General features: G+C 41.6%; 1 protein-coding gene across 1 annotated transcript in view; it reads left to right on the top strand.

The window, feature by feature from the left end:
- The first annotated feature begins 4,706 nt into the window (after positions 1 to 4,706).
- LOC121699050 overlaps positions 4,707 to 26,793 on the top strand; it is a 31,657-nt gene continuing 9,570 nt past the window's right edge. Inside the window, exons 1-4 of the mRNA XM_042081648.1 lie at positions 4,707 to 5,081; positions 24,579 to 24,694; positions 24,907 to 25,009; positions 25,335 to 25,370. Of these exons, the coding sequence (XP_041937582.1) occupies positions 5,061 to 5,081; positions 24,579 to 24,694; positions 24,907 to 25,009; positions 25,335 to 25,370 (276 nt within the window). The 5' untranslated portion in view covers positions 4,707 to 5,060. The remainder of the gene's footprint in view (positions 5,082 to 24,578; positions 24,695 to 24,906; positions 25,010 to 25,334; positions 25,371 to 26,793) is intronic.

The following is a 26,793-nucleotide window of genomic DNA, read 5'->3' as shown; positions in this document are numbered from 1 at the left end:
CAGACACATCACAGCTCTTGCCGAATAAATCAGATAAACCACACATTTCCAGTCAACACACCATCGTTGCACGTTTCATAAAACCAGCCAGCAACTAACAACCGCTGTACTACTAGTTAACTTATTCCACTCAACCTGCAGCCACGCTAACTAGCTGTAGAGTGAAAGACATTGTGCATGATTATTAAATATAGAATTAACAATAAATCGAATGGATAAAGTACACAATACAATATGCCAGTTTTCATATTACAAATGCATTACACAGGATTGGCAAATATGAAAACACAAAATAAAAGATCGCATATTCTAGTTTGACACGCATATTCTAGTTTGTAGGATGTTCACAGGTAGTTGAAATTCTGGGACGTGCCAGGGCTAATTGCTTTCACACCTTCAGCTGCGGGTGCTAACTGGTGCCACCTGGCTGTCTTGGTGCTACTGACCCTGATTTCTCATATATACTCTTTTGATCCTGTGAGGGAAATTTGGTCTCTGTATTATCCCAATCCATGAATTAGTGAAACACTCAGCACACAATGAACACACAGTGAGGTGAAGCACACACTAATCTAGACGCAGTGAGTTGCCTGCTACAGCAGCGCTAGGGGAGCAGTGAGGGGTTAGGTGCCTTGCTCAAGGGCACTTCAGCCGTTCTTACTAGTCGGGGTTCGAACCGGCAATCCACCGGCAGAGGCGATTGCTCTAAGACTACAATGGAAGCTCAGCCTCCTCTAAAATATCACGGAAAATCGCATCAAATAACGTTATTACATTAGCTTCTAGCCTACTATTCCAACTAGAACATGGTGAAAACATGTTCATCTTCATGGGTAGTTTGTTAAGCAATAAGGTTTTGTCGGTCATTTATCGTGATTTCGCACCCGTAATACATTGCTGTGACGACACGATCCATCAAAAAACATGCACAAAACCCATAGACGCTCGGCTTCACTGGACTTTCAATGGCACTTACAGAGTGGGCTGATCTCAGTGCAAAAAAGCTACACGTTTATTGGACAATTATTCTGGGTTTTGGGATAATTTTTGCCCTCAAAGAACAATATAGCACCTTAATAATATTAATTTAATAATTGACCATTTTTATCAGAGCTTCCCCTATTCCAAAGAGCAGCAATCGCCACTGCGGTTACAAGTCCAAAGTGCTAATCAGTAGGCGACGGCTGCCCCTCTTATGGGTGACGTCAAGCCACTTTAACACGCCCGCAAAGCATTCCGGGAAAGCAGCGCCGCATTTGAAAAAATGTCGCGCATCAAAAAGCTGGCCGATACCCATCTTTATGCAAATAATTCCGTTGAACACAACGCGACTATCCAGTGTCCTTTGTTTTACCACAACGGTGCCTATGAAACTTTAGTTCCGCTTACAAGACAAATTAATGTTTTAACAATCTCCCAGAGTCAAGCAACTTAGCTTGTTAAATATTAATGAGAACTGGCGCAAATCAAGCTGAGTCTTCCTGCAGGCTTTCTATACCACGCTAGAATGGCTTGAAACAAGGTAACCAAGGCATGTTTTCCACAAAAAATGTTACCACAAAGTAATGGTTCAACCCGTTGTGGGTGGAGTAAGCAGGACGTGATAATAAGGTAATAACGTCAAGATAGATCGTCAGTTCTGGTCACCAGAAAATGTTTGTGCTCTTCTCACGATCTGGGGGTCGTTTCTAGAAAGCATCGTTTGCTAACTTGCGTCGCAACCTTGGTAGTTCGCTCCATCGTTCTTGGATTTGGTGTTTCTAGAAAGGGTAGTTCGAACTCTCAAATGCAAACAAGGACGCAAAGTTTGGTCGTTAAGCCACGAGACAGTTGATAACCTATGGGATACCCAGATATTTGTCCAGGCTATATATTTTTTCCAACACATAGATATTTAACACAAATAATGACTCATATTGGTCTGCTTAAGTTAACTGTTTTATATGCTTGCAAAAGGTTTAGGTTTTGGCTGATGGCAATGACAATACCAGCATTAATCACTCAGTTTAGATTAGAAACATGTCGACAGTTTAGATTAGAAACATGTCGACATAGGCCGTGACAGAACATTTCTAGGGGGTGGGGTATTACACGTTGCCACTGTTTCCACCAATGATATGTATCGCTGCATCATCAACAAAGTTGTTGGAACTATAACTTTTCTAGAAACGACCCCCTGGGCAGAAGATGACGTCCAGCAGAAGATTGACAGGGTTTGTCGAAATGAGAATGTTATGAGGCATATCGCGGCAGAGCTGGCCAAGTTGGGCATTCAGCGAACAACCCTACAAATTCGCGAAAAACTGAAAAAACTACGGGCACAATATAAATCCACCAAGCTCCATAACAGTAGAAGTGGTGTAGAACGAAAAAAAATCCCATACTACGAGCTGATGGATAGTGTATTGGGACATCGGCCTTGCATGAGTGGCGAAACTGCTCCGGACACCCTGGTGTTCCATGAGCCTGATATACTTTTGCCTGAGGTCTCAGAATCTATTAAGTGTTTTTTTTTCTTTCTTTTCGTTCTCAACCTACAGCATGGGATTTATGTAGCCTTGTAGCCTAGAAATCTATATGCACCCTAACGGCAGCAAATGTAATTTGCAGCCCGGGCTAGCCTAGCAACTCTCTGTTGGCTTGCTAGATGGAAAAATTAAACTTTGATAGGGCCAATCACATTTTTAATACGCTACCAGTCATAAGTTTGGACACAGCTTCTCGTTATTAGCGGTGTCCAAATTTTTGACTGGTTGTGTACATATAAGCTTATAGTTTTATATCTTGTATTTTCTTATCTATACAATTATAAACTAGATGTACCGCAGAGTGGTACAAAATATGACCGCCGCCCAGTCCAGCACATTTTTTCCACAAAAATAAATCACGCTGAAAAGCCTATATGATTCTAACTGTCTCACTAAATTGCATTATCCACACTCAATTCTCACTGGTATCTGCTAGACAACAAGTACCAAAACATGATTAGTTCATAGATTTCACATGTAAAATTCATTTTATACAACCCCACCCCCATCTTGCCTGTTCAGGCAAACATACGGAAAAAATTGACCCTACGGTTCTCAAGATATTCACAGAAAACTATGTCTGCCGTACCCTCCTTTCGGGGGGTCCAGTCCAGCGGGGGGGGGGGGGGGGGGGGGGTATAATGTATTCTGTTTTCCAGAGTGTTCTGTTGTTGAGTCACATATAGAAGTTTTTGGATGACACTGCAATTGTAGGATGTATTAGGGATGGACAGTATGACAGGTAGGCTACAGGAACCTGGTGGATGACTTTGTGCAACGATGCAGGCTCAACCATCTGCAGCTGAACACAACTAGTTCAGCAGTAGTTGTATAGTTACAGTATGTACATTTCTAACTATGTTGTAAGAGTCTCTGTCCCACTCATAGTGTTCTATTTATTTATTTATTTACAAATGTACATACTGTAACTATACTTATATACCGTGTTCCAAATTGTTATGCAAAATGGATTTAAGTGTCATAAACATGTATTTTTTTGTTTTTCAATTAAACTCATGGATTGTATTGTCTCAGGGCTCTTTGGATCATTGAAATCAGTCTCAGACACCTGTGATCATCGTACAGTGAATACATTTGGTGCTGATTAAGAGCACAGGTGGGTTTGTGCAGACAAAGGCATAATAAGGAAGGTTTCTGCCAGACAAATTCATAAACTCTCAGGACAGCATGTGCACAACTCCTGCACTTTATTTAAGACCTACATGTGCTGGGAGAAGAGAATAATTTTCTGAGAGACAATGTACAATTTTAATTAATGAGACGTCATATCGTAAATTCTATTTATTGTTTTACTTGTGTGTGTGTGGTACTGTATGTTAATAATTGCTGCTGTAACACCATTGTCCCTTTGTGGATGAGTCTATCTATCTAATGCAGTTTTCCAGTAGACTAGTGCAAATAGGCCTAGTGGATAGTATTGTTGACATATTGTCAGGGTTAGTGGATCGGGCCCAAGTGCAAGACTCCTCCAGGCAGAATTTTAGAAAAACACACTTTAATGAAGGACGTCCGTCCGAGACAGTAGTACAACAAGGTGAAACAGAGAGACAATCCGACAAGGAACAGAGAAACAGGAGGGTAGAAATACACATACCAATTAACAGAAAGACAGAGAACTGGACGAAACCAACGAGACAATAACAGGGAACTTGGAGGGAAAACTAACACAAAGCACATGGGGAACAGGCAAAAACAAACACAGGACAATACACAAAATGGCCACCAGGGTGGCACAAAATCAGCAGTCCAGGCCAGATCCTGACACATATCCTGCATCTAGGTTCTTATTTGAATCCCATGAGGACATGCTGGCAAATTCATTAGGGCTGTGTATGCAAAGACAAGTTTTCTGTAACTGGCATTGAACTATCTATAATCTCATTTTATGTGAAGGAAAATACTTTTTTGACACTTCTCTATGTATCTCTTTCATCAGTCTCTCTATTCTTAAATAGGTCTCTCTGCATGAGTTAGAATATATTAAATATTTCATTTAAAATGTTGTATTTGTCTAACATGCGTTGGTAGGCTATTTCCTTCAGGCAATTGTGTAGTAAGAGTGCCCTATAAGCTCAACTCTGACCTATTTCTAGATTGCATCTGCTTCCTTTGCCCTTGCTTCCTTCCTGTTCTAGTTTTGCTACCTGCAGCGCTACCTTTGGTTGAAATCATAGACTGTTGAAATCCAACTCATTGGATGGCCCCACCCTGGGTAGGCTATAATAGCTTCGATAGCCGGGAGAATGCAAAAGTTCCAGATGTGCAGGCTGAGCTAGATCAGCCGACCAGCTCGTGCTCACAGTTTTGCTCACAGTTTTACAGAACGAAGGCGACCGGACACTATTTAAGTTTTTGAAAGTAGACTAAAGTAGACCATTAAGTTAGAAACTAACGTTCGTGACCAAGAACATCAGACAGCTGACGTGAGAGGTCTCTGGAAGAAAACCTCGAGCTGCCTGGATCAACACACCGCACTGTCAAGAGCCAACAGATCACGACCATTCGCTCGCCATGGCCATGCAGGAATCTCAGGTAAGGCAGGCATCCGGGCAATGAGAAAAGTCATGTTAATTCATCCGCTTTTGATGTTCACAGACTGATCACGTAATTCCAGCATCGACCGTTTAAAAAGACTTTCTTTTAACGGGTCAATGTTGGCATTAGGCTACATGTTTGTCTTGCTAGGTGATTGAAGTTTGATAGATTAAATGCCAGTTAAAACTAGTCGTTGTTGGAAATCTAGGTCTCTCACACCCACACACATCCGATTTGGTTCCCCATGGCATTCGTGTTCCAGACTATAAAACAAAAAGGGGGGGGTCAAAATCCCCCTTTATGCAGAGCAGAGGCAGCGACTGCTCCATTGAAGTCTATGGACATAGCTCAGAATTTCACCACATATGCTAAGGTCTTGGTTCTATAGAGTTAGGAATGTGAATTTCGGGCACATTTTCATGATCCTCAAACCCTTCTGAACATTTCAGGTACATTTTTAGCATTTTTGAGCAATCCAGTCTGGAGAAAATCAACCTTATATCAGGTGTGCGCCGGTTATTTCTGCCGCTGCTGTTGGCCGGTTGCAACTTACGCTCGTCAAAACGTCATCGACACGCCTCTTTATGCAGACAGGATTCGATCCCCATTTCGCGCCCATAGACATGAACTACGACGAAGTATCTTGCTCCGCCTTAACAATCTTTGTATAAAATACGTCTTTACGCAGAAGCTCTAGCAAAGATTGTTAAGGCGGAGCAAGATACTTCGTCGTAGTTCATGTCTATGGGCGCGAAATGGGGATCGAATCCTGTCTGCATAAAGAGGCGTGTCGATGACGTATTGATGAGCGGCCGTTGCAACCGGCCAACAGCAGCTGCATAAATAACTGGCGCACACCTGATATAAGGTTGATTTTCTCCAGACTGAAATGCTCAAAAATGCTAAAAATGTACCTGAAATGTTCAGAAGGGTTTGAGGATCATGAAAACGTGCCCGAAATTCACATTCCTAACTCTATAGAACCAAGACCTTAGCATATGTGGTGAAATTCTGAGCTATGCCCATAGACTTCAATGGAGCAGTCGCTGCCTCTGCTCTGCATAAAGGGGGATTTTGACCCCCCCTCGTGCGATCCGGGTTCCCGGAAGTGGCTCCTGATGAAACATCTTGCTCCGCCTTAACAATCTTTGGCTCTAGTCGGCTAACGTAACTGAAAACACGGAAAACCATAGACATAATATCATAGACAGTAAAAGAAATGGACGAACAGACTCCGTCGTTTTCAATGGGAGGGCACTGAGTCAAATAGAACGATTTTTCAGTTGGTCCCCCCAGTACTGCGCAGACTCACACTTAACTTCGTGACGTTAGCCATCGAACTGAATCTTGTAACTCATATGATAGATACACAGAAATTCTTCTCACACTTCCTTCGCCTTCAAAGTCATCAAAGTTAAACATTTATTTATGTATTATTATTAATATCATTCTCAATAAGTCGTGTTAATGTTGAAGCTACCATACATGATCATCTTCAAAAACAGTCATGCTAAAACAAAACAAAAAAGTTATAGCCTTGAAGCTAATCTTCTTTCCACTTTTCCGACCTACGGTCAATCCATCGAAAACCTCTGAAATGATTAGTGCCGTTTTTAAAAAAAAAATAGGTTTACTTTTTTATTATTATTATTAGGTTGCCTCTGTGTAATGCTTTACCTTAAACATACGGTCGTGTATGCTAGGTTTTGCTCATAGATATATCTATGGGTTTTGCTTATGAGTTACCGTCATAGACAGTAAGGTGGACTGAGCTTCTTATCCAAACAATACGGTTATCTCCCTACGGCGCGAAAGAGAGATTACGTCAAAGCTAGCTTCCCTCCAACCGAACAAGCTAACTATTCTTCTTACGGGTAACCAACGTTACAGACGAGGTAATGGAGTCTGTTTTGCCTTTGTAGTGTTTATGTAGATTACACAGAAGCTACAATATCGGCACAGGATATATGTTATATGAAGTTATGGTATTTAAAAAAAATCCTAGAATGAATGGACTTCTATGGGAGTTAGCAGAGAGGTGGTCCCTCCAGCCTACGTCGATTCTTCTACTTCCGGGAATTCGCCTGCCCCCTTGCATAATATACATAGACGCCGCATCGACCGCTACTCCTTACTAGCGCTGTCGAGATTTGGAGCCGCCATCTTGGACCGGTCATCCACTCCACTCAGTGTAATCTGTTTGGCCGGTGAGATGAGCTGTCAGCGCACTTAATTAATCATATCTCACTGAATACCGAACAGATTCTCACGCGTTTTTTTTTGCTGCAAAGGTCATACATGTAGCTATGATACAGGACACATGATTTAGCGTATTTTAATATTCATAGTGGGTTTAACAGTAATAGAATATTCTGATATATGATATAAAGTGACCTGACGTCCGATATCAAAACTGGGAACATAATCCATGTTTGACAGCATAGACAAAACTAGTTTGATACAAGTTTAATGAGTTAAATATAGTTCACAGTTGACAGAAAAGTTCCATCAACAGCATTATTCACAGTCCACAGAAAGGTTCTATAAACATTTAAGTGAGATCAGTGCCATTCAGACATCCGAGGGGTACTCCAAGTAGGCCTATGTGGTTTAGTGACAAACTTGGGTAAATTGACTCAGAATAAGTTGTAAACCTCCCAGTAGAAAAGCTGTATGATACAGGAAACATGGTTGTGTGTATTTTAATATTCATAGTGGGCTTAACAGTAATAGAATATTCTGATATATGATATATTATAAAGTGATGACATCCAATATAAAAACTGTTAACATAACTAATCCACGTTTGACAGCATAGACAAAAACTGGTTTGATACAAGTTTTAATGAGTTAAATTTACAGAAAATTTCAGTTCAGTGCCATCAAAAATAAAGTGATGAACAGACATTGGTGTGGCATAAAGGAAATGGAGTAACTGGGTTCAATATCAACAGCATTTGTTAGACAAGTTCCATAAATATTGTAAAGTGCAAGTTTGTAGGTTTGTTTCTGATCCTTAAAAAACAGACATTGGTTTGGCATAGTAAGTGTAACAGTTCATCAATTCATGACAAAAAGGTGACTTGTCACTTGTACAGTGTCAATGGGTTCATCAACAGCATCTGTTATTTACAGTTCACAGAAAGGTTCCAGCCCCAATGAAGAGATTAAATAAAAAGGAATTAAGAAACATTTTAGAAACTGCTAAGATCAACCCGTTCATTGCAATCAGTAAAGAATCAGGGAGTGTATTCACAGGCTCAGTGAGACAGAGTTACCGTCATGCAGTTGGTTCTATGATTTCGACAACTGGTGCATGTCATTTTGTACAGTATGTTCCCACCTTGCTAAAATTGCTTGGGTACACTTTGGCTGAGAACAAAAGTGCTTCAGACAGCAGGTGGGCAAATAAGATGGCATAGTAAACTGGGTAAACTCCATAAAAGAGGACTGAGTCAACCAGACGATGGGAAAATGGGACACAGAGTGGCGAATGCAGGTGATGAAGGTGGAGCTCATAAATCAAACATTCAGTCACAGTGTAGCAGATGCCCTGCAGTACTGCAATGAAGAGCTGCACCTTCCTCAGTTCCAGGGGTGTGAGGAGACTGTTCAGTTCATTCACAGTCTTCTTGAACAAGGCAGTTGTTCTGGAGAGATACAAAATAATAAATAAATGAATGAAAAGGAATTTGAGAGGCATCTTATTCTTGTTAGGGTAAATGACATGTGAATAATACAGTGTTGGGCAAGCTACTTCGAAATTTTAGTGAGCTAAACTATCAGTTACTCTGCCATGAATAAAACACTACACAAAACTACCACCCAGTCAAATGTATTAGTAGCCTAACACAAACACAGCAGTAGACTAGTTCACTACATAGGAAGCTGCTTTAAATTGTGCTAATTTCACATGACAAGAAAAGTGTAGCTTGTCTGGCTAAACTACTTGATAAATAAAGAAGTTGAGCTATTGAAAAGTTACTTTATTCAGGAAATAGTGAGGCTACCACCAACACACTTAGGCTACAAGTAGCAGCTAGCGATTGCCCAATAGGCTAGTCTGTGCCACTTGTGTAAAATTCGCCGGCCAAATCTAGTATGATTTATTTCTACAATAGCCTTCTTGTGTCAGTTGTAATCTAAGTCAGTGTTATGGAATATGACTTATCAAGTCTCAGTTCATAGCCGGGTGAACACCGAGTAAACATAGCCTAGCTAGATGGCTACGATTTTCATACAGTAATATCAAAGATTGCTCCTTCTCAGCTCTGGTAATATTCTATTCACAAAATACAACCAATAGTACGGTTATGTTAAATCTTACTTGTGAAAAGTAAATCCCCCGAGTATGGTCCGCCGATTTGAGAAGGAACATGCTGCACAGTGCTGTTATCTTGTGTCTTCTGCTGCAACGCAACGAGGAGTATGACCGGTCCAAGATGGCGGGCGCATTTCTTGTTTCCAGCAGCCAATGCGGCGTCTATGTATATTATGTCTATGCGGAAAACGCCATTCTGTAGGCTACTGTGAATACGCACGGTAACCTAGTTACAACAGCCCGTGGCTATGTTTGTCTTGCTAGTTGAGGGGAGTTTGATAACCAGGGCCACTACGCCTTTTCGTAGCCCCTCAATACCCTCTCCCCGTCTCCCCTTGAGTCAAGCTAGTGCAGTGGTTCTTAAACTTTTTGTCTGGCGACACCCCAAAAAACATTGGGCCAAGTCTCGCGACCAGGGATGGATTACTACACGGGCCTACCGGGCCCAGGCCCAGGGGCCCAAGGGGTCAGGGGGCCCTGAAGCCCAAGCCTTTGCATGGAATCATTGCCTCAATATCAACAAATCAGGATGTAGGCTATGAATATGATTGAATTTAGTATTGGCCATCCCCAAAATGCACCAGAATACAGGAAATCACATCAAACAAATTAAAAATGTTCTGGGGGAGGACCCCCCCCCCCCCCAACATATACGACAATAACTGGGGGGCCCTTAATATATCTGGGCCCAGGGGCCCGAAAGTTCATAATTCGCCCATGCTCGCGACCCCCTTCTCTCTAACCTGCAGAATTTGGTTTCGAAATGTTGTGAAATGGGCATTGGAAGCAGAGGCAGAAAATGTGTTTCTCTCATAGGTAGGCCTAGGCTATGTCAACATCAAAGGCATTATGTCAATGGCAGCCTTTGACTAAAAACCTTTACAAAAATGTTTTTAATCCAGACTGCAAATCATTTCTAGCCCAGCCTTTCTCAAACTTCTTTAACCTGAGGCTTTGGGGTCATAGGGCCCACCTACCTACACGACCCCCCAAATCATCACAATTATTATTATCATGTTATATTGTTACACACATGCATTTCAAAACAGTCAGTGTTAAAGTGCTAACATTGAACATTGTTCACAAAAGGTTTGTGAAAACATGCACATCAGAGGACTGCTTTAATATAAAATATAATTACAATAGTTGCAATGCTTTTGCATGGTTGCATGATGCTAGTATGAGAAATACTTCTCAAAACAACAGCACCTAGATTGGCAGATAGCGCACCGCTGGTGGTATGCCACCGGTGGCGTGCCACTTGTGGTCCACCATTGGACCACTATCTCTTTAAATTGTCATGAATATTAAGAAAATTTATTAAAATGATATATGGAGCATAACAATTTTTCTGCAACCCGCCAGCGGACCGCCAGAGAACCGATGAGCAAAATGCCAGCGGACCGCCAGATCTGCCTCCAGTGGTCCGCCAGCCCTTTGCTATCTGGGCAATTATATGGGTGCCATTATTTTGGGATGTTTCCCTCATGCAAGCATCATACACTGGTAGGCAAATGGAAAACATAGGCTTTTGACATGCTTTTTAATGAAATTTCATTTACAGTTTTTCTCAGTCGCTTTGGTGCTTTTCTCACATCAGAATGAAAATTCTTATAACTATTAGTTCAACCTCCACAACATTAAGTAATTTGTGCACATCATAGTAGCAATTGAGAGAGAGAGAATTGCAAAGAGCATACAGTATATTGAAGAGAATCAGGGGAAGCCAGTCCAGTAGCTATGTCTTGGCAAGTAGCCAAACTACTGTTACTACTACTGTAGTAACAGATACAAATAAAGTCAGTCAGCCTCAGACAGTAGGCTATACAACCAGATATGTACAGTAAGCATCAAAAGCAGCCCAGCTAGACCCTAAAACTATATAGCTGTGAAGGCGATTTACACACAATTATTTTTCTTTCCTCGAGCCCTTTATGGGGCAAAAAAACTTTATTTGGTAACTTCCGTAGACATCAAAAATGGGGTGGAATTGTATTGGGAGCACTGGGGTGTCAGATGTGACTGTAAAAACATGGTTACATTTTGTCCCTCAGAGTTCAGGTAGGAGGGCCCCTTAGCAGGATTTTGCTCAGGGCATCATGGAGGTCTGAACAGGCATTGTTAAAATGCTATTTAAAACTAGTCGTTGTTGGAGAACTAGGTCCCTCACACCCACACATAGATAAGGGTCCCACTGTTATGTTCCTTTTCTGTGTTTGACTTTCGACACAAACTGGTTTCCTTGGTCGTGCATGCAATGTCAGCAGGTCAACAACAGGTCAGACATTCCCACACATATAAGGATAGCCTACTGACAGTTTTCAAGGCGCATTTTATGTTGTTACACTTCAGCCACTCGGATGAATGACATGATCTATGAGAAAGAGTATTGCATTGATAGATCAGTACGCACAGTGTAGTAGGATAGTTTGCAACATTTTTCATGTCTTTGCGAACATGACAAGAAACCATCTTAATTTCTAAAGGCAGGGAACATTGGACTACAAACCATAGACCTAGTTGTTGTGTCAGTGTAATCATTTGTGTCAGATATGCTGATAACTCAAATGCTGATCAAAAGTTGCCTGTGCGGTGCTTGCGTGGTTGATAGTTCAATAGAATGCATGACTGAGATACAGTATGAAAGTTACCCAGTAGTGATGCACGGGCTGGATTATGACCCAGGGGGCCCACAGGGAGGGGTGGGTATATTTAGCATTTTTATAATAATTGGTATCGGCCATTTTTTGCACCGATAAGCCGATATTGAAATGGATAAAGAATGAAACGCGCTACTTTGTCTGTAAAGTGTCTCTCACTCCCTGCATTTGCTACTCTGTGGTCAAGAGCATTGTCCCGCCCACTACACCGTCTGATTTGTTAGTTAGCACGAATGCAGCCAATCAGGATCGAAGACTGAACACAAAGAAAGTTTAGGATTCTCACTGAGGCAGACTGTAGACTGGGCTTCAGCTGTACGGAGCTATTTTTCTAAGGTAAGGAAGGTAGCCTACCTTACATTGCTGAAGTTGCAATGAATCACAATAATCACAAAAAGCCTCCACTTCCTTAGCGAAGTTTAGCGAACTCCCGATTGATGCACGTTACTGATATGCTGTTTACTAGTTAGCTTACAAACTCGGGTGCTGCGTGTCAGGAGCTCTTTGCCTCCGCTTCGTCCGTTAATTGTGAATAACGGGACACCACGGCGGACGTTATCCCTAGGCCTACATAGTAAACAAGTCCTAAATTATGCGATAGCGAACGTCAAAAAAAGTCTAGTTGCTCCTTTTTGAAACGGACTGTCAAAAAAGACGCACCCATGAGCAGCCGTAATGTAATCCGACCTTAACTAAATCGCGTCCTGAGCTGGCTATTAACGTGCCTTTTAGGCTCTCAAAAGTGTAGCTTATAGCCTACATATGGACACAAATTGCATGCTTAAATAGCCTAAGAACTATTTTAAAACTGTTTTGTTGAACTATTCAACAACACTTGCCATCACGCATGCACCTCTTCCTTTCCCTCTCTCGTGCACTCACACACACACACGATGGCAAAGCATCCTCTTTGTGACAAGCACATAGCCCATTGTGTAGGCCTAGTCGATGAAAATAATTGCCATCACTCAGCTCTTGGATTAACATGATACACAGGATTTACACTTGTGATGCAAGTTGATAGACAATTGTGTATCAAAAGAAGAAGAAAAAAGTTTGCATAATTAAATGCTTTTGAATAAAAATGTTGCAGCATATTGCCTTTACTATCTACCCCCCTTTTTGACAAAGTTGACATATCGGTTTTGCAAATCGGTTATCGGCCTCCCGTTTTGGTAATAATTGATATCGGTATCGGCCCTGAAAAAAACATATCGGTCGATCCCTAGGTGGGTAGTAACACACAGTAAAAAAGCTTCTTCTTGTGCGAAGTTGTACATTTCTGTGGGTCGTTTTCTGAACTTGTATGTACTTAAAAGAGAAACATGCCTGCCCAATAAAGAAATATTTGGTTAACTTAGAGTGAATTCCCGGTTGTAGCCACTTACAAATCTCAACAGTCACAGAATGGATTTCATTTAACAGAATGGTATAGGAATCTTTCAATGGTTTAGGCTTACTTTAGCAGATTTTGTTAGTTTTTATAATGCTCTCTGCTCGAGTTCCGTAAAAATATTGGTTTTATAAGGGTTGCCTTGATTTTCAGAAGACAAGTCACAGACAATCCGCCTGGCATTTCACAATTAGTGAGGCAGCAGATGTCACGCACACAGCTCACTTAATCACGCAGCAGATCAGTTCTGAGGAATCAGACAGTCCATAGTCCATATGTAGCAAGGCAGCTCACTGCTCCGGGTTAGTGTGTGCTTCACCTCACTGTGTGTTCACTGTGTGCTCTGTGTGTTCACTAATTCTCGGATGGGATAAATGCAGAGACCAAAATCCTTGTATACCCAAGTACACTTGGCCTAGAAACGTGATTTACATTTACATAATTAGTAAAGACAGAATGCAGGATGATCATATATAGTGCATTGTTGAGGTGCATTAGTAAAGTGCATAGTGGTCAGAGGTAGTCAGGTAGTCAATCCATGTGCAAAAGGAGATGGAGCGGGGCAGGTGGGGGTCTTGGTAGCCTAGAAATCTAGACGCACCCTAGCGGCGGCAAATTAATTTGCTCAGCCTGTACGTCTAGTATCAAACCATAGGGATTTCTATTAGCTGACGCCGTGGACTTCATCCAATCACAGCGCTCTATTTTGTTAGAGAGTCTTAAGGCGGGCTTAACAGGATAACGACAGTCCTGTGACGGTGAACAACAAGGAAGGTGGCTATGACTAACGAAGTGGAGGAGGAGTTGGACTTGTGCTTTTCTTTGAAAGTTGAGCAACACAATGCACTTAAGTAATTCCTTTCGAAGAAGGATGTATTTGCCGTTTTGCCGACCGGATACGGATATGGTCGTAGCGCTGGCCTATTGCATGCCTAGGCAGTTTGAAAGACAATTCTCTGCCCGCCCCTTGGATTAAGCGAGGTAAATGGTTCGATTCCAGACTATACATTTCAATGATATAGGATGGCCCGCCAGGCTAGGGTCTTGGTGTTGAGCAGCGTTTCTGAGCCTGCTGGTGCGACTCCTAAGGGTCCTGTAATGTCTCCCAGACGGGAGGATGGTATGAAGGTATATTGGGTGCAAAAGTGGCGGGCACATTTAACTGCAGATTTTGCATGTGCACACTAAAGTCATAAATGTGTAACAGTAAAGTTGAAGTTGTACATATTTTTTTATATCTTGTTAACACAAAATAGGGGCTACGGGTTCACAAATCCTTTTTACAGGTACACAAATCCTATCCTGTGAGTCACAACTTTCAAGAGTCATGCACTCGACACTTTTGCTCCAATCGTTGCACCGCAGTTGGTGCGAAACACATTTGCACATCCGTGTTTCATAATCTGAGAACATGCACAACATTCGTGCATTTGTAAACCCAAATGTGAACTCATGCATCCGAAGTTGTGCATCTGTGAAATAATTTCTTATTAATAAAATTCTACAGATCGCTTTGATTTTCTTGCACGACAAGTCAATTGATACAAGTGCTCGAATCTGCTTCTATGAGTGACGATACTTTTGCTCCTGGCTAGGTGATATAATAGGAGCAAAAAGATTTGTATGTGTGCACGTCGAGCGAATTGATCGAGAAAACAAGGCGGCCGGATCTGGATTCTAGATCGCGCTCTGTTTACTTTATTGTTACACATTTATGACTTTAGTGTGCACATGCAAAATCTGCAGTTAAATGTGCTCGCCACTTTTGCACCCAATATACCTTCATAGGATGGAGAACAGTCCATGACTGGGGTGTGTGTGGTCCTTGATGATATTGTGTGCACGTCGTAGACACCGTGAGTGATGAAGGTCAGGTCAGTGATTGCCGGGAGTGATGTGCCAATGATTTTTTTGAGCAGTTTTCACCACTCGCTGTAGGGCTTTCCTGTTGGCCATTGGGCAGTTCACATACCACACCGTGAAGCAGTTAGTGAGAATGCTCTCGACGGTGCAGCGATAGAAGTTGCGGAGGATCTGAGGGGAGATAAAGATGTGTGTTGATTGTGAGTTAGGAAGTATAGCTGGTATCACTAAGTGCAGGGTTGGTTATGGCTGTTAAAATTGGATTCTTTGACTCTGTTAATGTATCAGCACATGAATCTGTACATAGAATTCCTTAGCACAGCATGAAAGGCGGGGACAGTACTCATCACAAACAAATGGCTAGCACTAGTCCATCTTGGACACTTCAACAGGATTCTAAAGCACATGAAATTTGCATGCCATGGCAGCATATTTGCCTGTGCATATAAATAAGTTACAGCACTGGCACTGTTTGTCATCATAGATTAGATTTTTAGAACTTTATTGTCATAGACCTCTGAAGTTCGCCTACAAAAAAGCAGCCATCTTTGACATCCGGTACCTGGCGATTTTTTCCTATGGGAAAATAACATGGGGATTTTGAATTATCGCACCTGTTAAACTCTTGCTGGGATGAAAAAGTCTGAAATGCAGACGTTTTCCTGAACACACTTTTGTCCTCTGCCTTCGAGTGGATACTGTGATCTCCGGTACGTGAAGGCGGCACACTTAGATTTTTGCTACACCAGAGCTTACTTGCAATGCAACTTGCCATAGGTAGTTAGATCTTCTTATATGGGCCAAGATGGCTGTTTTGGTTCTTTTTTGTAGGCGAACTTCAGAGGTCTATTGTGCAGAGTGCAAGTACAAAGATACAACGGAGTATTAGGGCCACACATGAAGAAAAAAAATATTTTTGTCATGTCGACATTAAACTTAACATTTTGAGAATAAAGTCGAAATATCATGTCGACTTTAATCTCAACGTGTCGACATTAAACTCAACATTTTGAGAATAAAGTTAGTTTGGAGAGAGAACGACCGCTCCAAAGTAGGGTAGCCTACAACCGGGACGATTGAAAAGGAGGACAAATGAAACATTCCAGTTTTCTTCGAGTGCAACAACGATAGACATACATCATGTGGACAAAACATAGAACATATTAACCTCTGTTGCTCAGCCAAATACTTTCCTGTTACGTCCTTTTATCACGGAGTTACAGGCGATAAATGCGATGGTCAAAAGTAGCCTAAACTTCATTAGCGGGGTTATTTATTTATTCTAGGCCTATTATTAAAGAGTGTTTTTCATCTCAAGGTTCGACTTCATGCTTATGCACTAGACTAGGCATACTAAGTGCTCTCCCCAATCCCAGACTTTCACATTGCATGTTTGTTTGTAAAACAGCCTATAGGCTATTGCTGAATGTCTATGGAGGGACGAATAAACCAGGCAACCCTATGTATTCTAAGTAAATGCACACATACTGTATCTGTGTTTATAGCCTACTATATTTATTGCAGGTGAGACATAGAAAAGCAGTTTTAGAAAAATTAGTTTTGCCATGTTAACCTATGGAGAGTGACGGCCTGTGGGTCATGAAGGGCAGTTATTAGGATGTACGGTGGCCTTATACCCACATAAAAACAGAGTGAAATAACATTTTGTGCTATAAAAAACATTATATCATTGGAAACATGTATTAGGCTATTCTAGCTATAAATGGCACAGTGCATGGTATTTCCATAACCGCGAGATACGCGCTTCACGATGACTGCAATGAGTTAACAGACAAGACGCAATCTATCTGAATCTATCTGCAATCTATCTGAAATAACACCTATTTGAAGTATTATTTATGTCACATATTGTGTGTTAGTGTAGGCTACATAGCTTAAACTAGGCTATGTTTAAACTGTATTTCGAGTTTAATGTCGGCATGTCATATACAGTAATATAAATTAAATATAAATATGTGCAGTGTATTAGCAGTAACCTTATAAGAGCAGAATAAATATAGTTATGTAGTATGAAGAATGTATGAACAACATTACATGTACATATATGTGTGGTGTAGTAGCAGTAACATTATAAGAGTAGTAAGAATAATATAGATATATGCAGTGCATTAACAGAACAAATATGGATATTCAGTATGAACCGTATAGAGAGATATGTACGGTATGTACAGCTATGTTGAGCCTGGGCCTGTTGAGGGGCAAAAATGTCCGCAAAATGTTTGTCCCTGTCAAAGTTACCATGGTCATGGACACCTTAACAGGCAATTGTCCGGGGAAGAAGGGGCTGTTGATGGGCAAAGAGTCCACACAATGTCCGCCTCCTTGTTGTCCCTGTCAAGGTTGGCATTGTTGTGGACACCTCAACAGGCACAGGCAAGGAGGCATCAGGTGGTGGGCGGTTGGGGGCTCTGCATCCCGGTTGGTTGTTACCAGGATGCAGAGCTAGAGTTCAGTAGGGTGACAGCCGCAGGGAAGAAGCTTCCTCTGAACCTACTGGTTCAGGTGCGGAGAGACCTGTAACGCCTCCCGGAGGGGAGTGTGGTGAACAGTCTGTGGTTAGGGTGGGAACAGTCTTTGATGATGCTGCATGCCTTACGCAAGCACCGCTTTCCCTGGATGACCTTGATGGAGGGGAGTGAGGAAACGGAGATGCATTGAGCAGTTTTCACCATCCCCTGCAGTGCTTTCCAGTCGGAGGCAGAGCAGTTGCCATATCATACTGTGACACAGTTGGTGAGGATGCTCTCGATGGTGCAGCGGTAGAAGTTCACCAGGATCTGAGGAGACAGGTGGACCTTCTTTAGTCTCCTCAGGAAGAAGAGACGCTGGTGAGCCTTTTTGATCAGGGTAGAGGTGTTGAGGGTCCAAGAGAGGTCCTCAGAGATATGGACACCCAGGAACTTGAAGCTGGTGACACGCTCCACCTCAGTCCCATTGATGAAAATGGGTGTGTGTGTGCTGGCTTTAGACTTCCTGAAGTCCACAATGAGCTATTTAGTCTTCTTGGTGTTAAGAGCCAGGTTGTCAGTGCACCACGATGTTAGGTGCTGGACCTCCACCCTGTACGACGTCTCATCGTTAACAATAGTGTTAGAGCCATGTACAGATGTGCAGTCGTAGGTGAAGAGGGAGTAAGGGAGGGGGCTCAGCACACATCACTGTGGTACGCCGGTGTTCAGGGTGATGGTTGAGGAGGTGTGGTTATATAATCTAACTGAGGTCTGTCGGGTAGGAAGTCCAGAATCCAGTTACAGAGGGAGGTTACGTCTACAGCTCCACTTTTAATATTGACCATATAATTGTCTTTTCGGGTGAAATGGCGTTTTGAATGGGACTTCTAGGGGCACTACTGTTTTGATGCATGAAAATCGCTATTTTTAAAGTATTTTTAAAACACTTTAAGAAGGCTTGACACAACATGAAACTTTGATCAGTGTCACGATCTGGCTCAAGACCATGGCAAATATGACAACTCGAGGGGTTAGCGTTAATAAGATAATAATTTATTTACAAAAAAGGTCTTTACAAAAAAGAAAGTAACAAAACAAAAGCAGAAGACGCCTCAGCCATCACTTGGGCCTGCTGCAGTCAAGCCACCCAGACAGCTCTCACAGGCGAAGTGAGCGGGAAGAGGGAAGAGACCGGACACTCCCACAGGCTAGCCTATAAAGGTACACCCGGGCCCAGGTGTAACAATCAGGAAGCCTGTAAGACACACAAGACAAGATAGGGACACCTAGTGCCCCGGTGGACCCCTGCAGTAAGACAGGGCAATGGCCATGGCACAGGCACCCATGGTAGAGGGGCCGTGACATCAAAGTATTACCAGGGTCTCTACACATGAACTCGTATTGAGAACATTGTTTGTGTACACAGAGTTTACTGAAAAGAAAGGTTTTGGACAACTCACTTCTTGACTGGCAAGATGGCGGCGAGCGGAAAAACCAAGTGAGTTGTTCTTTTTTGATGCCCCTTTTCAGGTTAGCCCTGGATGAGCTATAGGCCTGAGCATCACCTGATCTGAATGGGATGTCTCATGCCTTCAGCAGGAGTCTGACCACACTGTTCATCCGTGGCTTCTGATTAGGGAAGTTGTAATCCATCTGAGGGTGGTGACACTGTTGATGTTGGAGTTGATACAGTCTAAAACGGAGGAGGCATATGAATCAATGTCCGTGTGGGAGTCATGGGTAGCCTGAGTTGCAAACACTCTCCAGTCAGTGTTTTCAAAACGCTGCCGAAATGTGGCTCCTTCTGGCCACACTTTGACCGTATTACTGTTGGTTTCACACGTTTAATGAGGGCTGAGTACTTAGCAGTAGAAACAATGAGAGGTGATCTGAGTGTCCTGGAAGGGAGAATGGATCGGCTTTGTATGCATCAGCCATGTTTGTGAAGACATGGTCTAAAATATTTTCTCTTTCTGTTGTGGGGCTTGATAAATTTTGATAGAATTTAGTTAGTACAGTCTTTAAATTCAGGTGGTTGAAGTCACCCGCGACAATGTAGGCTGCCTCAGGATGCAGAGTTTGTTGTTTGCTGATAGCAGAATGCAGTTCTTTCATGGCAAGCTTAGCATTAGCATCCGGTGTTATATAGGCTGCTGTTACTACAGCTGTGTAGTTAGCTTTAGCCTCGCTCGAATTCCACCGTAAGAACCCCTGGGTTTGAAGATGTTTCTGGTCGGTGTGGGGATGTTCAGAGGTCTCGCTGGTTTAGCAATCTGGGATTATGCTGATAACGGTGTCAGAATTGCAGGAACCGATATCCAAAAGTTACAGTTGTCGGTGCACGATATGTACTCTAAATCGTTTTTACCGAAAATACTTGAGATAAACAAGCATATTACCACTAATTTGCAAAATCTGGAGAGACACATAGCGTCACCCCAGATAGCAAAATCAGATTAGCAGATAGCGGACCGCTGGTGGTATGCCGCCAGTGGCGTGCCACTTGTGGTCTGTCATTGAACCACCGTTCTTTAAATTTAACTTGTCATGAATATTGAGAAAAGTTAAAAAAAATGATATATGGAGTATAACTGAACAAATGAAAAAGATTTTAGACCAAGAGTTGAAAAATATTGGGCAATTTGTCTGCAACCCGCCAACGAACCACCAGAGAACCGATGAGCAAAATGCCAGCGGACATTTGCATTTGCTGCCAGGGCTAGTCTAGCAACTCTCCGTTGGCTTGTGAGCTCCAGAAATCGAAACTCAATCAGGCCAATGAAATCGTGTATAGAGTCGTTAGGTGGGCTTAACATAATGATTGATGGCAGAGTTGCAACGGTTTGGCTTGAATTCCCTGCTACTTGAAAACAAATAAGATGGATGTTGCTGTTGGCGAACAGTGTGACACGAGTTCAACTTTTATTAAGTTGGCAAACGTTTGAACTAGCCAACTAGCTCCGCTGGTGGGAAACGCATGGGACTCCTAGCGCTGCCGCTGTCCTATTGCGCGCAGAGGGAATTTGAAAGACAACTGATTATCCCGCCCCTCAGACTGAGCACTGCGAACGGTGAGTGCCCAGACCCTACATTTAAATGTGGGTCTGGCTCGTCAGGTTAAAGTATGGGGAGACCCCTCGCTCCTGTAATTTTATTAACAGTTTACCGTGATTAACATGATCAAAGGCTTGGGATGCATCTAGGGAATATATAAACATTGTTGTACCATGGCTTTTATACTTGGTAACAACTTCTTTAAGTGCATACAAATCTGTGCCATGTTTCTTTTTAAAACCAAATTGATAGTCAGTCGTTGTTAGGACCTATATTCTTGTATTAATGATCATTGAATCATTAATGATTATTGAGTCATTCCATGTCAAATCAGACAAAATCCAGGAAAATATGGTTGCAGCACCGACTCCCATTTTCCTCAAAGTTTGTCTAAACAATGTTTAGGTTCCATAACTAAAACCTGTAAAATATTTGTGTTCAAGTCTATTGTTTTCAGTCTTTTTGCCTTTGATTGTTTACACTCTAAAAGGCATTATTTTGAAGGCCATGTTTGGACATATTTCAAAGTGTTATGCCTAACCTCACCAAACTTTGTAGAAGACAAACATGTTTTCAATACGATTCAATCATTGAAAGTTTGTACCACAGTCTCATTGGTTTTATAGTCCCTAGTCTCAGAAAAAAACATGCAAAAAAAGTGATATTGAGGGTCTCAAAACTCTTATTTTGACACACCTGCAATCAATCAGTATTTTCTCTAGAAATAATCCTCTGTTAATGTTGTCCCAAAATGTGAAGTCTCCAAAACAAAAGGCCATGACAATAATAAGGAAAAAACAAGGAGTGTTTGTATTTTTGTGTAATTTTCATGCAACTGAAATGGTATGTGGGGTAGCTAGTAGGACCATAAAAATCTATGTGGAGATAGCAAAGTATATGGACATTCAGTGTGTAAAGTACCAATATTGTACCAAGTCCCATTCACAGAATAAATGCATGTAGTTACAGGTGTTTTGGGAACATCAAAATAAACATTTACAATAAAAAATTGATTTTAGCGCCACTCAGGTGAAACGCAGCATAGCAATTTGCTCCTTTTATGAGGCATTAACTCCTTTAGGGCGAAGAAGAACTTAACATATATTTTACACTACGCTCACACCAGTTGAAGAGATGAATAGCTGAGAGGATCTGGCCATCTTCTGGAAATAGTTACTGATACCAAATGAAAAAAACAAAACTGTTTTTAACACTTTGAATGCCACGCTGTTTTCGGAAGCTTTGGCCCAGAGTGCCAGCAATCTAGATCATTGTTGACGATTTTTGTAGAGCCACAACGTATTCTATGTTATAGCGATGGACACATATGGCTTGTTTGAAAGGTGAGACTAAGCTCTTAGTGGGTACAAACCGTTTATTTCTACATGCCTCCGTTCCTGAGAAATCCCAAGCTAGTTTTCATCAAAATCCCTGTTTTTTTTTCTAGAAATGGAGATATAGCGTCTTTCATGAAATATGAAGTGTTGCCTGTTAGTGTTGCACGGTGCACCGATACTACAAAAGTATCGCAATACCCTGAAATTAATGTCACAATGCCTAATTTTATTAGTACCGAAACTCTTGAGAATGACCGTGTTCTTTTGAAGTAACATGCCTGTGCGCAAGCCGCAAGGCATGCCTCTAGCGCCTCCTCCCCTGTGGCTGTGCGTCTTTTCTCCTTACACACACCACACACACGTAAGCGCAGCTGTACTTCACCTACGACTTGTCAATATTGCGTTTTTAGCACTCAACGCATGGGAACAAAAAATGCAATATTGCGTTTTTGGCACTCAAGGCATGGGAACAAAAAATGCAATATTGCGTTTTTGGCACTCGAAGTGTTAATACCCTCAATATCACACTTAAAGGGGTGGTTCAGGATTTTGGACATAGGACCTCATTTCCAAGTTAGCAAGTGTGATATTTATCATTGGAGACCGTTTTCAATACGTTTCATCCAGTCCTTTTAGTTAGCAGAGTTCGCAGGTGCTAGGCTAGCGCAAGTCAACAGTATGTTAAAAAATGCGAATAAATTATAACGCCAGACGGTGGCCCCTGGGGACCAAACTAAACTTATCCGTAATAGTGGGGCTACATGCCCACCAAGTTTCATGTGACCCGGTGTTTCGGTGTCCCGGGTATCGTTGACCAAAAATTCAGGAAGTATGGACCTTTCCATTTGTCTCGTAAATCCTTATAGTCCACCCGTACAACATGTACGAATGAGTTGCTAGCGCGAACGCTGGGATTTCTAGTCTTTTTGGGAAGAACATGGATGTCTCCAGGGCAGCAGCTGTCTCGTTAGTGCTGGACATTGGTGTAGAACACGAGAACGCATCCCTCATTCACCCTTGTTGGGTATGGTAAATGTGAATTAATAATAAAAACTTTTTTTAGTAACTCAATTTCACCTATTTCAATTTCAACAAGTGCTGTCGTGTTTCTCTCGAGCCAAGAGGGGCATAAGCAGGCTAGTCATTGTTATTGTTTTGTGCTACATGTAGCCTTTAGCTAACTGTCTGGAAAACAAATTGTTACATTGTATTGCACACACAGCAATGCCGTGCAATGCATGAATTGGTGACCGGATTGAAGCAGCAATGTAATCTAGTGTGTAATAAATGTCATCTCATCTCAACATCTCGACCTTCTTAAGAACACAGTTAAAAAAATCATTAGGAAAATAATATTAGTGAATGAGGAGAGTATACAAATCCCACAGATTGGTGATCAATGCAACAAGATTCCCGATGTTTGCTAAATTTGCACAGTGCTATTTATAAGTGTAGGCTATATGTGAAGGCCTATCCGCAAACTCAGTCCCATCTGAGCGAGAATTTTCAGCAGCCGGACTGACAGTAAACCGATTGCCACACACCTCACCCCAGAACATGTAGATGTGTACATTTAGTCTACAGTGAAAACATGTAGACTAACTCATCTGTAACTTTAAGAAATCGCTGGATCAGGCAGTTGTTTAATGGTCACAGTTTTTTTGGTTAGCCTACAGGTGTCCAGCTCCAGCACTTTTTTTTTAGCGTAGCCTACATGTAGCGTTGCATAGCCAACTGCTTGCCAATAAAGACGTTGCCGTGACTATCCAATACAGTTTAAAAACTTGAATGAAACATGGCATTAGGGCATGTTTTTATATTTTTCCCGATGTGTTTTTTCCTTCAGGTGTCCACTCCAGCCTATTTCAAGTAGCCTTGGCTTATGTTCCGTTGCGTAGCCTTAAGCCACATGAAAGTGGCAATGAATAAATTGCTGCGACTATTAAATAGCCTACAGTTAAACAGTTAAATGTAAAATGGCACGGTATGTTTTCGTTGTTGATATTATGCTTTCTTTGTTTTCCTACAAGTGTCCTGACTATTTCTTTTTCAAGCCTATAAGCAACATGTTGCATTGCACAGCCTAACCACATAAAATGATCAATAAATATGTTTCCGTGGCGATCATATATCCGGCCTATTTTAAAGGTGAATGTAAAATGGCTTTTTTCCAATAGTCATTTATTGCGGAATGTATTAGGTCTGCTGTGTGTGTGTTATAATAATGTGTGTGGTGATGGGGGTGGGTGGGTTTAATGAATAATTGATTATTGTTCATTAACATTAGTGAAAGTCGATTAAGAACATTTCTATAAATTTGCAACCCTAGTCCCAAGATCGTTTCCTCTGTACCATGGACTTACCTTACCTGTTATGTTTTCTCTTTGTCTTCAAGACTGGACCGGTATTTTGCAGCATTTATATCCACTACCAACTGATAAATGGAGAAAATCATTATAAAGTGGTGACTGCTGTGGGGAACGTGCGGTCTGGAGATATAGAGCCCCTAAAGTAAGAAATGAAAATGTTCCACCTACCACCTTTATAAACCTCTTTGTATTTTAGGTTTTGTTAGCTATGTACAGTCTGAAGACTTATTTAATGTACAGTGATAGAGCATGTTGGATAAAAAAAACAATTTGTGCATGCATGGTCTAAACATGAAATGGTGAAAAAAATGAAACCAAATGATACCATGACTGCCATTATTGATGCCTCCACAGAAAAGGATTTAAACTCATGAAGCTGAATGACAAAGATCTTTTGGGTGCGACTTCAGAACAATTTTTCAAATTGCTGAGTGGTAGTCAAGGTGAATTCTCTTTGGTAAGGGTAAATGTTTTTACAATCCTCACACTTAAATAAGTTTACCCCATTCACTGTTACTGTATTATATCAGCACACAGTACCACACCAATAAACATCGGCACTTCACTCTTTAGCGAAAGCCCTTTTAGAGGAGTAAAACAGGTGTTTTCAGATAGTAATGTGATGTTAGACAGGTGTTTTCAGATAGTGATATTTATCATAAATTGCTAAATATTGACATAGCTCTTAAATGTGGAACTAAATATTCTTTAAGATCATTGTCTCATTGTATGCTGATGAATCCTGTTCTGAACTCACTCTACTGTCATCTTCATGTTTTAAGACAATAACTGAAGATCATGGAGCAACGGACAATTCGGTGAGTTGCCTTTAACCATAGCATAGTGGTGGCCATTTTGGGTCATCCTTACATTGACTTAGTGTTGTAACTTTTTAAATAAAAAAAGTAATGAAAAAGCCACAGAATTCTTAAAAGTTCCTGAATTCACAACTTTTACGACTGCATTGTGAACAGCAGTCTTACTGAACTGTAACTTCTCACTCATCAGTTGTTATTCAAAATATCTTTGCTGAAATGCAGTGAACATTTTTATGTCTTTTTACCCATTTTATCTATCAGACTTACTGTATACAGTGCCTATAAAAAGTATTCACCCCCTTTTTTATGAATGGAATCTTGATCAATTTAAGTCAGCATTGAGTAGACAACATTGAGTAGACCTTCGCAATTAACGCATGGAGCCTGCATGAATAGGTCTCAAATAGGCTTGCATATCTAGATACTGCAGTTTTACTTCATTTTTCTTTGCAAAACTCTGTCAGGTTGGAAGGGGATCGGGGGTGAGCAGCCCTTTTTATGTTCAGCCAGAGTTTCTATAGGATTGAGGTCTGGGTTTTGTCTCAGCCACTCCAGAACATTTACACTTATTGTCTTTAAACCATTTCTGTGTAATTGTCGCTGTAGGCATTGGCTCATTGTCTTGCTGGAAAGTAAATCTTCTCCCAAGTCATAGTCCTCTTGCAGACTGAATCAGATTGTCCTTCCATATATTTTGCTGAATTCATTTTACTTTGACCTTTACAAGCCTTCCAGGGCCTTCAAATCAAATTAAAGATGGTGTGTTTTGTGGTGATGTGCAGTGTTTGGTGTCCACCAAAAACAGCATCTAGTCTGATGGCCAAAAAGCTCAGTTTTGGTCTCATCAGACCAACGAACCTTCTTCCATTTGACCTTGGAGTCTCCCATATGTCTTTGGACAAAGTGTAAGTTCGGTGTAAATTGACCCATTGTCCTGTTGTTCAAGCTAATCACATAGGGGAAAGAATGGGACAATTTGGGACAACGTCGGCCAAGTTATGGACAGGCAGCTTAAAGCAGACCCATGGGCCAAGTTATGGACAGGCAGCTTAAAGCAGACCCATGGGCCAAGTTATGGACAGGCAGCTTAAAGCAGACCCATGGGCCAAGTTATGGACAGGCAGCTTAAAGCAGACCCATGGGCCAAGTTATGGACAGGCAGCTTAAAGCAGACCCATGGGCCAAGTTATGGACAGGCAGCTTAAAGCAGACCTATGGGGCAGTGAGGAGTTAATTTCAGTTTCAGTTTTGATGCCCCCATGTAGTCATCGTCTTGCTGCCCTCCCTCTGTTCTGTGATTGGTCCCCTAATTTCAATTTCAATTTATTTGCTTAGGGGGATAGCCCCTTGAGATAAGATATCTCGTTTTCGAGGGGGTCCCCAGGACAACAGTACAATACAAAAACAAAAACAGAACACTGAA

This window comes from Alosa sapidissima, chromosome 23 (assembly GCF_018492685.1).
Source record: "Alosa sapidissima isolate fAloSap1 chromosome 23, fAloSap1.pri, whole genome shotgun sequence".
NCBI lineage: Eukaryota > Metazoa > Chordata > Actinopteri > Clupeiformes > Clupeidae > Alosa > Alosa sapidissima.
Note: the sequence above shows the minus strand (reverse complement) of the source record. Positions and strands in the feature narration are given on the sequence as shown.